The sequence below is a fragment of the Rhinolophus sinicus genome, linkage group LG02 (assembly GCF_036562045.2).
Source record: "Rhinolophus sinicus isolate RSC01 linkage group LG02, ASM3656204v1, whole genome shotgun sequence".
Classification (NCBI taxonomy): Eukaryota; Metazoa; Chordata; class Mammalia; order Chiroptera; family Rhinolophidae; genus Rhinolophus; species Rhinolophus sinicus.
In genome coordinates, this window is record NC_133752.1 from 78719165 (window position 1) to 78737442 (window position 18278).

An 18278-nucleotide genomic window follows, 5' to 3' on the forward strand; every position below is an offset into this window, starting at 1 on the left:
ATTCTTAAAATGGAAAGTTTTCTTTCTAGAATTTTTCATGCCTTATTAAATAGCACTTCCTTAAAATTCACTTTTTCTTGATAACCTCAGGATGGGAGTAGTATTAATGTTGATGATAGTGATTCTAATAATATAAAAGGCACAATTTATTAAAGGCTTACTATATGGCAATAACTGTGCTAGGAGAACTATGTGTCTAATCTCAAATCCTCAGAACAAACAGGCAAAGTAGATATTATCAACCTGGTTTAGAATAAGGAAACTGAAACTTAGGGAGTTTAGTGGCTGTCTCCAAGTCACATGGCTGTTAAAAGGTAGGGCCAGAATATACAGGCAAGTTTCTCTGACTCCTAGTCCCAGCATTTCATTCCATACAACCCGACCTAGTGAGCCAATGAAATGATACATATGAAAGAACTTGCATAGTACTTAACATACCATAAACACTTTATTTCAAACTTGCTTACGACCTCTGACATTGGAAAGGGATGGTCTGGTGGCCATTAACTTTCCAATTCCCAAATGTTGTCTAAATTCAATCCCTAGTGTCTTTCAGAGCATCAGAAACCATGTATCATATGAGTTACTGTTGAACATTAAAGCCCCCAATTCTTGAATCAAGTCTCAACACCAGAATCATTATACTTGAGCATCATGTCCTCGCTTTCCCAAGATCAGTGAAGATACAGTCTGTTCCGCTTCGCTGTGTTACACGAAGCAAGGACTCGGGTGATATTCCAGTTCAACTCAGTTTAGGGAAGGGGAAAGCTGGGCATTGCATTTGTTGATTTATATGACGCTTCTTATGTCAAAATAAAACCCATGCAACCTGCATTTCTATTTTTGCCTCAAATTATAGGCAAATTAAATATTCGGTCTCTTATATATCAACTTTTTCTACCTTTATTAGACAGTGAAAGATGGCATAAAATTTTTAATTCATTCAAACATGCATAATACCCCTCATATTAACTCTTTAAGGTCAATATTACTTTCTCTTAACACCTAGCTGCTTCTATTCAATTATTTGATTATTCCCTACTGAGTATAGTATAATTTCTGGGTGTGGGGTGGGCGGGGAGAATTAATAGCCATTCTTGATGTTATTATAATAACTAGATAGTGTAACAGCTACCTGAATACAGCAGACTATATAATAGATTATATAATACAATAGACTATAATTGTTACCACACTCTTTGTTTAAGTCTCTGAACACTGAAATCTCTCTTGTGTCTGGCAAGTCTCTCCATGTTCTCCCACAAACGGTACCTGAGAGGCTCCTGCCAGGAAGGTCAACCACTTATATATTATTTGCAAAAGGAAAGCCCCCGGCCTCTGGGAAGAACATCCCCTTTGACAAAGTCATGGATGTAGAAAGAAGAGGCAGGGAGCAATGAGAGAGAAAACAGACACCTGCTCGACCAGATTAGCCAAATGAAGCGTAGAGTTCTGGTGAGGAAGGTGTATGGCACTGTTATTGTCCTAACACCCCTCAATTGTTATCGTTCTAGGTGAGGACTGAAGTGTAAAAATCTTTTCCTTTGGGTGCTGTTTAGATAGGGAACCTTGAGTATTTTGGTCTAAACAGGTAAGAAATGGAAAACTAAGCAAACTGAAAATCCTCAGGGCACTCACAGCAGTTGACCTCGTCCGACTTATCCATGCAGTCGTGGTCGCCATCACACACCCACTCCAGGGCGATGCAGCGCCCGTCTCCACAGCGATGCGCCTTTGTGGGATCGCAATCTGGAGGAAAGGAAAAGGCCACGAGGATGGAGAGAACCAGCATGACAAACACTTAGAACTGTCTGGCTCGTGGTTCCAACTGAAGAGAGTCTGTCCCAATTGTTCCAACACTTTCAATAACTTTTCTCTGATGGGTACAGCACAATTCACCTCCCAGCCAAGCCTGTGGCCCATTAGCCACCATCACGATCTGTTTTTCAGATGAAAAACAACTGTCCAGCTTTCACAGGACCCATGGTGTGTTCTTCTTATTATTTTTTTGTGTTGTTTTCTTTCTTTATAAAAAATGTGTGATTTTTAACAATGGCTCAAATAAACAGAATTCTGACTTGGGTTTCACAAGGTAGGTAGCTGATTTGATGTATTGTGACGGCTTTCTCTTGGTTTCTGACCCTTGCCATGCTGAAGCATTCCTCAGATCATACTCCTGATGCTTTCCCAACATTTCTTTCAATATTCTCTAATGCTAAATACTGTTCCACATCATTTGCCCAGGGCCCCTTATCACCCTAGCTTCTCCTTTTGCTCATAATACTACAAAGTTCCTGTGTCACTCAGTAACATCTTATCTAAACCTAAACATTCTAAAGCTAATCACAAAGTCAACAAGGTAAATAAGCAAGAGGAATTTTGCTAGTTTTATTCATAAGGTGGCATTCAGAATCGAAAACAACTCTCTTTTTTTTTTTTTTTAAACAACTCTGTAAAAGGTATGTTCATTCTTTAAAAGATAACGTCAGCTTTTGTACGTCAAATAAATATGCTGCCTAACCCTATATGTCACTACTACAGAAGTCATTTCTGTATCATTTGGTGATCAAATAAAGGAGGGGTCTTTGGTGATATATAACATGGGGATCAAGACACAGACAACATATCTATTGTCTTTGCTCAAGAGCTCATGTTTTGCTAAAGAGCTCAAAATCTAACCATGGGCCACTGGAAGAACCAGGGAAGAAACAGAACACTTTCAAGGAGAAAATGTGCACATATTGACAACCTGTACCTTCCTTTCCACTCCAATTCTTCAGCATATACTTAGCATGAGTGTTACGTTTACACATAAGACATGGTTAAGACTAGTAATTGAAAAAACCCTCCCCATTATATTTCTGTAAGTTTCAATGAAAAATTTAAGAAAATAATGTCACTTACCACAGTTTTGCTCGTCACTGAGGTCCCCACAATCATCATATCCATCACACACAAGGCTATAATTAAGACACTTGCCTGTGTGACATTGAAAGAGATTCTCACTGCAATCTGAAAATAAGAGAAGTCACTCATGTGTCATTAGAACAGAGCAGGATATGATAGCAGTACCGTATTTAACAAAAGTATATCCATAAAAGGGAAACCATAATGGTAACCATAATGGTCCACATCTATTGTTTCAGGGGAGGAGACTGTGGTGCAGAGAGATCCAATGATTTGTTCAAGGTCACATAACAAGTTACTGCAGAACCAGTACAGGGACCCTCTGGCTCCCAAGCCTGAGCTCCTGTCACTTTCTAAGTCTTTACTGAACTTTCACTTAATGTCAGCTGAGAGCTCCTTTATAGTCAAATATGAGAAAAGGCATTTGCACTTAGTTATAGTTCCTAATGAAGTTCATGTTCATACAGAATCAATGAATTTAATAGATGGTGATTAGTCATTTCCTAAAAATGTTTCCTTTATAATGAAAGTCTACTTTTGTCAATGGTAAGCATGATATAGTAGAGAGGAAAAGGTATTTAGAATACAGAGTCATTACTTACTTTCACACAAACATTAACACTAAAGTCAATTGAATGTTTCATACGATGACCCTTAAGTAAGCAAGTATATAATATAAAATAATGTGTGAAAGATGTCAAGACAATTCAATGGGAAAAGAATACTCTTCAACAAATGATGATGGGACAATTGGATTTCAAATGTGCAAAATTGAACTCTGACCTTTACCTCAAACCATACACAAAAATTATCTCAAAATGGACCAAGTGTAAGAGTCAAAATTATGAAGCTTCTACAAGAAAACTTAGGGGGAGAAAATCTTCGTGACCTTGTGTTAGGCAAAGTATTTCTAGATATGACAACAAAAGCACAAGCCATAGAAGAAAAAAAGAATAAATGGACCTCATAAAGTTAAAAATATTTGTGCTTCTAAATATATGTTTAAGAAAATGAAAAGACAAGCTATATACTGGAAAATAATATTTGCAAATCATGGTTCTGATAAAGGATTCATATCTAGAGTATATGTATAATACATACACCCAAAATGGCTATAATAAAAAAGACAGAGAATACCAAATATTGGTAAAATATGAGAAGAACTGAAACTCTCATATATTGCTGGTGGGGGTGTAAACTAATAAACGCCACCTTAGAAAGCAGTTGGGCAGTTTCTTATAAAGTTAACTATAATCTGACCATATGATTCATGAATTTTACTTTTATAAATCCACCCAAGAAAAATGAAACACATATTTACATAGAGACTTTATGTGAATGTTCATAGCAGCATTATTCATAATAGCCAAAGACTAGAAACAATCTAAACACTCTACAATTGGTGGATAGATAAGCAAAATGTATCATACTCATATAATGGAATACTATTCAGCAATTAAAAATATCAAACCATTGATACATGTGACAGCATAGATGAACCTCAGACAGATTATGTTAAGTGAAAGAAACCAGATACAAAGACTATATATTGTGTGACCCACTCATGAAATTCCCATAGAAAGCAAACTTATAGAGACAGAAATCAGAGCAGTGTTTAGCTGGAGAGGTCAAAGTGATTATCTGGGGACTGACTGCAAATATGTGGGAGAGAAATTCTGGGGTAAATGAAAACGTTCTAGAAGTGGATTGTGGTGATGGTTGCACAACTATAACTTTACTAAAACTGAATGGTTAAATTAATGATACATAAATTATACCTCAATAAAGTTTTAAAAATATTTAAAATTATTATATGTTGCAATGAAACCTGCATTGAATAGAAACTAGACTTCTTAAATGTATTATCTTTTTCCTTTTTAAAGTGAAATAAGTGCAAAAATAGATTCTTAGGTCTGGAGAGGGATCATGGAGGATGGGAAGAATTTCAGTAGTATAGACGGAATGAAAACTTTACCATGTTTCAGGTAGAGGGACTAGCAAGAACAAAGGAAAGAGATGAGAAATGAGGGCACATTTGGGGATCAGTCTACTTGTCTGATGAAGATGAAGAATCCAATGGTCCAGTCTTCTGAATTCCAGCTGATTGTTTCTCTTCAAGCAGAAGCCTGTATCTCATACAACGGGCTCTATTCTTCTAAAAAGAACTTACTAAATACTTTTAGAATCACACCATTTTAGGAATGGAATAGGCCTTGGAAATCATCTGTTCAGCTCCTTCATTACGAGTGTCTATATGTATACACACAAACACACATATGCGGACACATATACTCACACTCATGCACATGCAGAAATCTGTAAGTACTTTTTAAAATTTCCCCCAGGCTGTTTAATTTTCCAATGAGGATGACCATCGTAAGAGAAAATGTAAGAACTAAGACGAGGTCCTAGTTTTTACCTTGACAGTACTGTTTCCTCCCAGTCAGCAGAGGGCGCTAATTCCCCACCCTGCACCCTACAGCTGACGGACTACTGCACACATGCTAGCTGAGCAGAAACGTTATGATGACATTAGTGCTCCAGCAGGCCAAGTGGAGTTGGGAGTTTGTGCATAAAGATATATACGTTTCCTTGGGAAGTTGTAAAAGATCTTTTTTGATTTTTGTTTTATGTTGTTTGTCTAAATTACTCTTATGAGAAGTTTTGAAGCAGTATACTAGAATCAGCAAAAACTAGGGTTCTCAACTTGATCATTAGTGCAAAATTATTTGCATTTCCCTGAAAGTGGGGGCAGGGTGGAGGAGTGGCAGATTTTAAGCCATATGAGTTAATTTTTTTTAAGCTGTACACTTCACTTTCTTTTTCATTTTTTTATTGTAGGACTGAGGAATCAAATACTCCTTTCAGAATCTGATTAACCTGAGAACACACCAAAAATTTCCAAAGATTAACGTGTCCTCTGTGAGGCCCACTCTAAGATCCCCAATAATTCATACTAAGACACCTCATTGGAGATATTTTTAAATTAATGCTATCATTTATTAAATAAGTTCATAAATGACGATGACTCAAGTATTAAAAAAATCCTCATTATTCACACAGGTACAGATTCAACTTTCCACTGTTATGGCTTACTTGGTTAGAAGCCATTCTCAGAGGTTAGGTATAAAATTAGCTGCTTTGGAAAACAACTTGTTACCTCCCTAAGGTCTGTGTGAGTAGTAAACACACAAAACCTTAACCAGAGGCACTGCACAGCCAGAAATACATAGCAAATAGCAAAGATCACAGTGCCTTCTTTTATTGGGATAAATGTTTATTTGGACTGAAAAGAAATGTTGTCAGCACAATTGGGGCCAACAAATCAAAATTTTCAAAAGCTACTTGCTGTGATTTTCTTGCTCAATACAAGCATAATTTTGTATGACCCAAGGTAGATGTTTTTCTAGATACAGATTTTTTTTTCTTAATGAGACCCTGATACAAAATGTTACTTCTGAAGTTCATGCATGTTAATATGTATTTTAGTTTGGCATCTCACACTATTAACTTCTGTCTCTTAAAATTATCATTACATGAAGGGAGAAAACTAAGGAACAGAAAAACCTTTCATCAAGGGTTTCACTGAATTTGCTTAGTCTCTGTGAGTCTATAAACACAAACGTGTTGCCTCAATTCAAGATTCAGATAGCGATGCTCAATTGCTACCCATAAATCCCCTCATTTGGGGACGACCAGAGAGGTTAAATGGTTTGCCCACGTTTGCCTAGCTCATTAATAGCAGAGCTATGAGATGAAGTAGGCTTCTTGCCTACCTGGGTCCTTTCAACTCAATAGTTGAAAGACTTCTAGCTCTGGAGGAGGATTTCTCTCTCAACCGCAGTACTGTTGACATTTTGGACCGCGTAATTCTTTGTGGTGGGAGGGGCTACCCTGTGTATTGTAGGATGTTTAGCAGCTTCCCTGGCCTCAGTCCACTAAATGCCAGTGGCAGTGCCCCCAGTCCTCACAGATGTGACAATCAAAGCTGTCTTCATACATTACAAAATGTCCCTGAGGAGGCAAAATGCCCCCGATTGAGAACCACTGTTCCAGGGTATCCAGACATCACCTCAGTCCAAGGCCTAGCTTTAATCCCATTTTTTCCATTAGCTCTCTCCACACCAACCCAATTCTCTGTGACCCTGCTCTCTTCCTAACTCACAGGACCTACCCCCTGAACTTTTTTGTTTACACCACTCTTCGTTTGCTTTGAGAGATCTCTTCTACTATATTTTTTCTAAAATACCACATTCAATAATCTCTATGTATGTTATTTCCCTAATTAGACTACAAGCTTCGTAAAGAAAGAAATCATATCTTAACAGTCTTTATATTTACTAGGTATCTAGAACATGTTTAATACATAGCAGAAATTCAAGCGTATTCAATAGTTTCATTGATTCAGCATGATCAGAGTGCCGCTAAACAGAAGTGAATTTTCCAGATATCTGAAGCTTCTTCCTTCAGTGTAGAATAAACTATTTTTCTTTTTTATTATTTTGATGGAACTATTTCTAGTATTTACTTGCATCCCTGGAAACATCATTTGGGAAACCACCTGAACGAGAATCCCTGCATGTGAGGCTTCCTGGAAATGCCACTGTTCAACCAGCCTTGACAACAACAAAAGCCAGCGGTGGAGAAGTAGCCTGCTTAGTTTCAGAGCTAGGAATTTTTAAAAGAAACTTTCCTTCATTTTCGAAAATCTTTTCACTGCATCACTAAAATTGTTCCAGGTGATTGGAAATCTGTTCCTTCTACAAATACTCCGGAAGAGACTGATAAACTCAACAAAATTAGTTGGGGGAGAAAGTCAGGAAATAGTCTCAGATACCTGGAGTGCTGCCGTAATAGACAATGATCTCCCAACCATAATAGAGCCTCCAAAATAAACATTTTCCTGTCACATGAATGATCAGAATATAATCATTCACCAAATCTGGATTTTTATGGACAAGAGCAAGTCAAAGGCAGCACAGTTTAGAGAAAACAGCATTAGATTATAACCCATTCAAGACAGTGTTCAAATTTAACGCTTCAAATTCATTTTCAACAAATGCGGCAGAAAGCTCTTGTTTAAAGCGCAATGCTCAGTGCAACAGAGGAACGTAATGAGGGAGCCAGTGCTGGCCCACCCCTGGGGGCAGAGGCACATGCAGAACTTGAATAACGCCATAACATGGGCCAGAACTGGGAGACAAACAAGAGCTTCCACCACAATTCCCACAAATTGGATATAATTCTATTGAACTAGTTTTCAGTACCTATTGTGCGTTCTTTGTACAATATTTTCTCCTAAGTCCACAGCAATACCCCCAGTGTAAATATACATCCTATAAAAATGTCTTTCATGTAAAATCATCTGCTATAGGTTTTCCTAAAGAGAGAATTCTAAGTTATAAAAACAAATGTCTTCGTGAAAATGTTTCCAAAAATATAGGTGACATAATTGAAGCTCTACAGGATGCTTAGATGTTCTATCTTAAATGCAAAATAGATAAATCCATGAATGAATAAATAAATATATAAATAAAGGTGAGGGTATATATGAACAAATAATTTTGAGAAACTACCAAGTTAAGCAAAATTGTTGTTTTTTCTTTAATTGCAGCATTTCTTAAAACGTTTAAGGTACAAATATGTATTGTAACTATCTAAGAAGTAGCTCTGAAAGACAGCATTGCTCAAACGCTGTTTTTTTCTCAAGCATTTTTCATGACTCGAGTACTATGGAACACCATTTTGGAAAACACTGACCTGAAATGTTACCATGATATACTGCCTTTTGAAAGTTATGACAAATAAGCATCCTAACCCTTCAGATGGAAGAAAAGTTGGTCCACTTGGCAAACAGACCAGAGGAATCTAAAATGTGGGCCCCGGTCGTGAGCACTTATAAAGCCTTGGCAACTCCTACAGGGAGTACAACACAGCTTTTCCCCCTAGTAACTATTGCTGATCATATAAACATTAAAAAGCAATTACAACACAATTGCATATGGGTCTGTTTTGGATGCAGATCCTATGATGTATTCTTCAGGCTAATCTTTCCTTTGTTTCTGTTACATAAATGCAAAATGACTTGAAATCTGAATATATATTTGTTACGAACTAAATGTTTGTGTCGTCCCAATGTTCGTATGTACACTAAAGCCTTCACCCCCACCACATGACTATATTTGGAGATGGGGCCTATGAGGAGGTGATGCGGGTTGAATGAAGTCATAAGGGTGGGGCCCTACTCCAATAGGGCTAGTTCCCTTATAAGAAGAGCATGAGATACCAGAGCATCTCCCCAACCTATCTTAATGTCTGTCTCTATCTTCGTGTCTCTCTCTCTCTCCGTCTCCCTCTCCCTCTTTCACTCTCTCCTTTTCCCTTTTCCCCTTTCTCTTGCCCACTCTCCCTCTCTCCCTCTAAAGAGGTCCTGTGACCACAGCTGCCTACAAGCCAGGAAGAGAACTCTCACCCAAAACTGAACCCTGTTGGACGTTGATCTTGGACTTTCCGGCCTCTGGAACTGTGCGAAATAAATTCCTGCTGTCTAAGTCATGAAGTCTATGGTATTTTGTATGGCAGCCCAAGCAGACTAACACGATATCGGACAAACTACTGTCCAATTCAGTCAAAACAACTCATCAAATCAATGGTAAATAAATTGAGGGTGTTTAAGGTTGAATCCACTGATCCATGGATTTAAAACAGTTAATGCCATTGACTATCTTCAGATTTAGAGGAAGCAAAAACAAACAAGAAGATTTGCAGCTGCTGTGTCATGAATGTTCAGAATCATGAGGGTGAAAAATTTTCCTATTAAAAATGTCCTTTTTCAAAAACTTGACCTTTATACTCATAAAGCTTTAAAAACAAAAACAAAAATCCTTACCCAAACAAAATAAACGAAAAGCCTTCCCCTGATTTTAAGACCTTTTATGCAAAAACACTTCACTCCTTGATCTGTTCCAATGTGGCATCTAGCTGTTGAGCTCCTAATGAAACTATGCCTTTGAAAGGTGTGCAAACACACTGCTGTCACACAGGGGGAAGATAAACACGTTTGCCCACCCTAGAAAGGCAAACTGAAAGTAGTCCACGCAAATGCTAATGGTTGTCAGGACTTGACAATGGAATGGCTTTGGTTTCTAGGCCACTGAATAGAATCCCTGTGCCCCCAGACGACCCCCAAACAGTCTGCCACATACTGCAATGAGACTCATCACTCCAGTCGTCACAGTCGTTGTAGCCATTACACTGCAGTTTCCTGGGGATGCAGATTCCACTGCCACACAGAAAGTTCTCGCCTCCTCCACAGAACACTGAAAAAAAAAAAAAAAAGACAGAAAAATAATGTCAGAATAAGGGTTCCCCCCCCCCCTTTTTAAATTAGGAGAAAGAAAGAAAGAAAGAAAACCTTCCCTTGTTATTCAACAGATTTGTTCCCAAATTCCCTCAGTTTCATCGCCACCAATTTTTCTTTGGCCCTCTACTACCTTAATTGTGAAAAAACTTGGGAATAACACAAAGAATGTTTGCCTGAAAAAAGCAAAAGCAAATTCGCCCGTGAGCTTGCAGAGGGACAGCCATCCATGTTCAGAGCCCAAGAGAATGGCCTCATCAACTGTACAACTGCTGTGTGGAAAATACCAAATAGGAGTGTTTTTCTTAATAACTGACAATTATTTCAGAGTGAATTGCTATTTATTGAACAAGGTTAAAAAAAAAAACTTTCCTTTCGAAACACAACTCAATGTTCCACAAAGTTACAGTAAAAACAGTCAATTGAATTGTGCTCAACACAGGCATAGAGACTCCAGGAACCTGTATTCGAAATACATTTACTTGCCTTAATAAAATTACCAGTTAAAAATATCGAAGTTTATTTTTGCATAAAGAATGTAAAATAGTATTAGCTAATAACATTTAATTCTTTTCTTTTCCTTAAAATGGTTGTATTTTAGTATTTGTTGTTTTCAGTATTATGGTGCTCATTTTCTTCTCAAAATTCAACAAATCAATTGTTTCAAAATTACAGTAGACAATAGATATAAGATGAAAAACAAAACAGTTTTTTTTAAGGGAAACTATTTAAATAAAAGGATAAATCAATTCAACAAAATGGGTGTTAAAACATAAATATCTGGAATGTGTATCAAATGCCTTTTAAATGTGCATAAACTTTGACCCAGCAATCTTATTTCTTGGACTTCATACAAAGGAAATTATTATGAATAAATGTAAATTTTTATTTTAAAGGATATGCATACCATCATGATTTATGATGAGGAAACTACAAAATAACAATTTTGCAATAGTAGGCAACTGGTTAAATAAACTTTGGTACCTTTTAAGAAGGAATACTATTGTAGCCATTAAAAAGTATATTGTAGAAAATACTTAATGTCCTGGGACAAAGTTCTAGATAATTTAAGTGGAAAACCACCATGTGGTTCTAAAAAAACCATAATACAATTTAGCCTAGAAAGAAGTATATCAAAGGTTACTGTGGTTATCTCTGGTATTAGGATTAAAAGTAAACTTTATCTTCTTCATTATATTTTTACTCTGTATTTTATAAATGTTCTTATAATGACCGTGTCTTACTTTATGAATCAGGAAAAACAAATACTAACTTTTTTCATGAGTTCTCAATTCAGAGTAACTGTAGATAAATACAACCCTTAAAAATTTCTGTCTCTGTCTAACTCCCTCCACAAAAGCTAGTGTGGTCAGTTGCTTGCTCACTGTCACCATTCCCTGAACTATGTACTCCTGTTGACAAACTAAAGGGAGCCAGGTAATATGCAATATTTTCACTCAGGAATTGAAATACAGAAAAGTGCAGACTGAATGCTCTAGGCTGAAGTCCCAAGTCGGTCCTATCGCCCATGTTCCTGGGCCCCAGCACAGAGGCTGGTACCCAGAATGTTCTAAATTAATATTTGATGGGAACAAGTCACCTCAGTCTCAGTGGAGCACAATATATTGCCACAAAGCAAAGAGGAAAAAAACTCAATGAATGGATTATTATTTCCCAGTGTTATCAAGGAAATCAGTTTCAGTTTGCTCGACATTAAGTACTGGTTGATTCGGTAAGTTTCAAGTTTATGATGCTACTTCATGTGTAATTTTTAAAATATCAGCAACGAAAGTCTGCTTTTCTATTATACCCCATGATTTCCATATCAATACCAATTACATCTATGGACCTCAACTGCCAAAATATGAAACAGGTTTATATTTTGTGCAGTCTTAGAGGATTTAGCACAGAACTTCCCTCCGATAGCTACATATACAGACTCCTACAGGGTACGCAGGAAACCAGATATAAAATGAAAAACACTAAGATTTTACCAGTCAGTCTATACAATATCCTCTCTAAGGTTAAGAGAAAAATTTTCAAGGAATAAGTGTTTATCCTACTGTGAGATTGTTTCTGTATTATACAAGAGAGTACATAAATTCCATCCGTCTGCATTTCAGCAGCTGCAGGGCCTCAGAAGAATTATTGCCTTCCCTACCTTATGGTTCTGATGATTCTTTGGAAATGTAGCTGAAAGCTCAACATTAAATATCTCCTAACATCTAGAATTCATCTTTAAGACCCTATATATTTTACTCCAATAAGGCCATTTCTTCTGTATGGTTATATCAAATCTGGATCAAATTTAAAACACGGCATTGCTTGCACTGTTTTGATTATCACTAGCTATCCATGTCTTGGCTGATTCAGCAGCAACTGAAGTCTTTTTTGTGGTTCCTCAATGAGAGGCGTGGCTGCCCTTGGTTTTAGGACATTGTCAATTGTTTCTTTATTCTTTCTTTAGAAGTTCATAGCTACATTAATCAATGTTATCTTTGTAAAATTAGAATAAATTTTGTATATTCTCTGTTGGATTCTTCCTTAACCTGTATAAGGAATTTCCACTTTTATTTGTGTAAAACGGTTCAGCTAGCAAGGTCCTTCACACACATCTTATTTGGAATTTCCAAACAGCCCCATGAAGAAGACAGGTAGGCATTCTATCATATCTTCCTTGGGGGGAATTGGTAGTTTACAAATAGAGGAACTAGACAGCACTTACCCAAAGCCATGTTGCCAGGAAAAGGTCAAAACCACCCCAGGATAGCGAGGTCCGGGGTCCAGGCCCAACCCTCCACACCACACCCAATCCTTGTTCCTAACACAGGGGTAGGTGTGAAATCACCTGATATGTGATCAGATCAAGGGCACCAAGTTCTTTTTTTTCTTTTTTTTATTAGTTTCAGGTGCACAAAAAACTTAGACGTTTATCATTTATATCCCTCACACTGGGGCACCAAGTTCTAGTAAAAGTTCAAACTTGTCTTTATTTTTCTCTTTAAATGGAAGATACATGTCTGTCCTTCAGGCATATTGGACCAGATGAGATCACATTCCATCAGCTCTGGGTTTTTTGGACAACACATTGAGAGAGCTATTAAAAAGTTTCTGTAGAGATTTGCAACCATCAATTTCACTGTTTTATAATGATCGTCTTCTAACAGCCTTTAGGTTTAGCCCTTAAGATGACAAAGGGAGATTCCCTGAGATAAGGCCATGCCATGCATTCTTGACACCATTTACATTAATATCACTATAATTCTAAGAGATATATACTGCACTTTAAATCAATGGCAGATTGACTGATGGAAGAGTCATTCATTAATTGAACAATTATTTACTGAGCATGTACTCTGTGCTAGGCATTATTATAGCACCTGGAAAAATATCAGTGAAGAAAACAATAAATAATTCCCCACCTTCATGTAGCATATAGTCTACTGATCATCATCTGATATATTTTTACCAAGTAAAGATGCTCCATCACCAAAGTTTACATTTACACATGCGATCATTAATTACTATTAATGCAACCATAGCAATATACAGAAGTGTATTGCCTAAGATACTAGTTTTCATGTCCAGATGATGGAGTCAATTATGAATCACCCGGACTTCAGAATTCCATGGATTCTAAAGAGTATGTACCCATGACCATGACCAGCTCTTTCTGGTATTCTTGTCTCTGATAACAGTCTGCTGAAACAGCCTCCATAGCCTGAAATGACCTTTAGATTTTCTGCAACTGCTTTCAGCCCTCTCAGTTCTCTCTGCCTATGTATTACGGGCAGCATTGATATTGGCAAATGTTCTCATTACTCTGGTTGTTAACTTTTAGAGTCTATTTCAGAAATTGCTTACTTCAGAAATTAATCTCTGGCAGTATAGTGTCCTCACTCGCCCTGTCTTTGAGCCCTCGTTTAAAATCTGAAGCTCCAATCAACTCTACCTCTGAAGCAAAAGCCAACCTGGACTAGAGCAGCATCTCCTGAGCCTGCCTGTACAAAGAGCTTCTCAGTCCTGTATTGTACATTCTGCTTGAAGTTAAGTTACTGCCAACAATTTTGCGCTTACCTTTTACAAAGTTATTTGACTAGAAGAAAAAGAATGAATGTAATCTCCTAGCAGCGAACACAAAAATTCCTCCTGAGGACAGCACTATATCTTTGGGCATAATAGGTTGGTACAATGATTGGGGTGAAAGATAAGAGGCAATAGAGCAGAGAAAAAAATACAAAGTTGTCCTCAAGTAAGTAAACTTGGTCTTCAACCTGCCTTCTAAGTTATATTCACTGGAAAGCCCTTCATTTTGTTGAACATTCATATGGTTGGGGTAGGTATGTGTGGGTTATATCAGCAAGCTCTGTGTAAGTCAAGAGTGAGGATTCCATTGGGGGGAAAGAGGGGAACCAGTGCGCTGGGCAGTGTCATGAGGGAGAGATACATTTAAAAAGTTGGTTGAGCTTCCCGGAGGAGCACAGTACAGAGAAAACCCTTTGGAAAACAGAAATATCTAGTGGGATATTTCAAGTTGTTTTCTGAGAAATGGGAAATAGAATCACTTCCTCCATCTACCACATGGAATCAGCAAAGGTTATGCTGCTCTCTAAGTTTTTCACTCATTCACTTAGCCAATTTTGCACTCTTCTAGGAGCTTGAGGGCACATCACTGAAAACAGAGTAGAGCCCTTGTTTTGTGAAGGTTATATTCTAGAGAGACAGACAATATCAATGAAGGTAATAAATAAGAAAATTATTGTATGTTAGGTCATAAGGTAAAAGGTGCTATGTAGAAAAAAATAAAGAATACAACAGATTAAGAGAGATAGGAAATGTAGGGGTGGGGTAAGACAGCTCCCCAAATTCATTAGAATGCTGGGGCAGGGCTCATGGGAAGTTGACATCTGAGTAACAATTTGAAAGACAGGAGGGAGTTAACCAAATCACACGGGAAGATTTCAGCAGTAGGAAGTGCCAATGCAACGACCATCAGGGCAGGAGCATGCCTGGCAGGTGTCAGGAAGAGCAAGGAGGCCTGTGTGTCTAGAGTAGAATGGGGGTGGGGGGAGGGAGGGAGGGGGAGAGAGAGAGAGAGAGAGAGTAGGAAGAGAGGAGACAGAGTGGAAGGGAGGGCCCGACTACAAGGGCTTTGTAAGTTAGAGAGAAAAATCACTACAAAGTTTGAGTAAAGAGTGGTATGATCTGACTTATATTTTCAAGGATCTCTGCCTGTTATTTTGAAAATACTCCAGAGGGCAAGGAAAACAGTAGGGATAACATTTAACTTACACGTCTTTGTTCCAAGGTAGTATATGGTAGGCAGTAAATTCCTGTTGAATGAACACATTTACAGAGCTCTTAACTTAGATATTCTAAAAATAGAAGTGCCACAGTGACTTTCTCTTTTATGATCAGTGGTGATCACCTTGCTGCAAAGACAAGGTAAAACGAGTCACTTAACTACAATCCAAGTCTTTAGTTCAAACTCCCTCAACACCATTCTATAACATTTACTGAGAAACAATTTCCGTGAAACAAATTTCAAAGAAAATCCAAAGCAATTCCCCCAATTAAATGTCCCCAAGAATAAGTTACTCCTTGAATAATTTTTTTTTTCTCTCTGAAATAAAGCTATGCTTTGAAACTTTGCCACCTGGCCTTCAGCATAAATTTTCCCAAACAAGAGCTAAATATACATATTGCCTATCAGACAGCATGGTGGAAGATCTATCATTCCATATAAAAATCAGTTATTGTGAAATTTATAAAAATCATTAGCAGGAAACCAAAATTGATCTATAACTGGTAGCACTCTGATAGGAAACAGTATGTAAACTGAGTTTAGAGAGCAGTTTCATGTCATCATTCAACATGTCAAGTAAAACCAGAGTATAAAATGGAGTTAGACAAAACCCTGCTCAGTAGATTTCAAATCTAAGTGGACATAGTACAAAATAAAAAGCAGAGCAAAAAGCAGGAAGTCAAGCTTTATGACCAGAGACTGCCAGAAATAGACTGCCAAGCACAAGTCTAAAGAAACTTTTTTAAAAAAGAACCTTTATTTATTCAACATTTGAGAGAGAGAGAGGGGTATATGTATGTATGTATGTATGTATGTATGGATGGATGGATGGATGGATGGATGGATGGATGGATGGATGGATGGATAAAGGAAAGAGAAAGGAAGGAAAGAAGGAAAGAAACTTCCAAACAGGATTGTCTAATTAAAAAGATATAATAGAAAAAAGTAAATTAAAAGATATAATAGTTTACTATCTTAAGGTTTAGTGTCTAAAAGTCCCACAAAGGACTTTGAAGACATTTTGTCAAAAATCATTGGAAAATAAGAAGTACACCAGTACTCTGTTATTTATTATTTCCTTCAAATAAGTGCAATAACAGAACTTCAACTTTCTAAAGAACATAGATGATTTAGAAACTGCATGCTTATACCCTCTAGACAAGACAGGTAGAGATTTCTAAATTCAGAGATAATTACTCAAACATTTAGTGATGGAGGGATGCTACTTTCTGAATTTGCTTTAGGAAATAAACATGTTATTTTCTAAACAAATAATGATCGTTTAATTATATTTTAAAATATTTTGAGATTTTTCTCTAAACATAAGCCTATCTCAAATGACATTTTATAATTATTCACTTTGAATCATAAAATGACAATAATAGAACAATATGTATACTACTTTTGACCAACTTCAAACAAAGGTAAGATGTTTCTTATAAAAGGGTTAGATCTGTATATATAAATCTAACAGAAATAAAGGAGGTATATATAATTTGGAAAGAAAATAATCTCTTACATGCAGATGGTGATATCTGAAAAGTTATACATATTAACATTTTCCCAGACCTTTATTAAATGTGTAACTCAGTCACAACATCTATGGTAAGCATTAGGAGAAGATGAATGAAGAAAAATAATCAGTTTGAAGAGCTCTTTCATGTTATCTTCCTTATTTATTAAGCTACACAAATTGGATTGCTTTCATTTTACAAGTTAACTGCTTATGGATTTCATTTGCAACTCGAACCAAATTTATTTTCAATCTCAGTTTCTTTTATTGTAGTCCATTTTATGTATTGACAATCTAAAAGCTGGAATAAATTGTCTATGACTTTGCAATATTATATGGCTTGAGACTCAGAAATAGAATAAACACGTATATTGAAAATTTACTGTGAAAATAACTTTGAAAAAATATCTTTCAAGTACAGATTACAATTCTGCCCCAGTATCTAGAAATTCACTTCCAATCTCACAAAGACTGTACTGTATCACTTTTGCACCTACTCTCTATTGTTAATTACTTTAACAGAATATTCCAAAGCATTATCATTCTGAAAAATTCACTGATCTTTAGGATACTGTAGGATCTCACCTATCTTGCAGGTCAGAAAGCCAGGAGCCAGATTCCAAGATTCTGAAGCCCTAGGTGAGAGCTCTGCCCGAGATGCAATCTACTCTCCATCCTATTAACTGGTCACAACAAACCCCACTCACTTGCCCCCATGCTGTAGCCCTTGGTGATAGCACAAATTCCGTTGGTTGGGTCAAGGCAAGTTTGGGAAAACCTAGATACTTCTGGCTACCTGACCCTTTAAGCCTAAAGCAACCCCAAATAGTCAGTAACTTGAATTCTAAATGTTATTATGATTAAAAAATGTTAATGGTGAGGAAACTAGTTCATAAACATTCACCCTAATATCCATACTGATATTGACTGAATCTACAGACAAGAGAAGTAATTATATTATACATAGTATTATAATAAATATATAATACATAATAAATACATTATATAATATATTTCTAATATATACTATTAAATAAACAAATATAATAAATAATAAATATACTACTTTTCTGTGCTGCTTTGGAAAGGTATTTAACCTTCTGAAGCTTCAGTTTTGTTAACCAAATTCCCTCTGCTTTGGGATTGTCTTTGAGCATATTAATCAGTAATGGATACCAAGCTCTTGGCACCGA

General features: G+C 36.8%; 1 protein-coding gene across 3 annotated transcripts in view; it reads right to left on the reverse strand.

Annotated features, from left to right (window-relative positions):
* The window catches only part of CORIN (corin, serine peptidase), a 201080-nt gene that overhangs the window by 59923 nt on the left and 122879 nt on the right, over window positions 1–18278 (reverse strand). For all 3 annotated transcript variants that reach the window (XM_019741053.2, XM_074324644.1, XM_019741052.2), the window contains 3 exons: window positions 10113–10226; window positions 2905–3012; window positions 1639–1749 (listed from right to left, as the gene is read on the reverse strand). In XM_019741053.2, the coding sequence (XP_019596612.2) occupies window positions 1639–1749; window positions 2905–3012; window positions 10113–10226 (333 nt within the window). The remainder of the gene's footprint in view (window positions 1–1638; window positions 1750–2904; window positions 3013–10112; window positions 10227–18278) is intronic.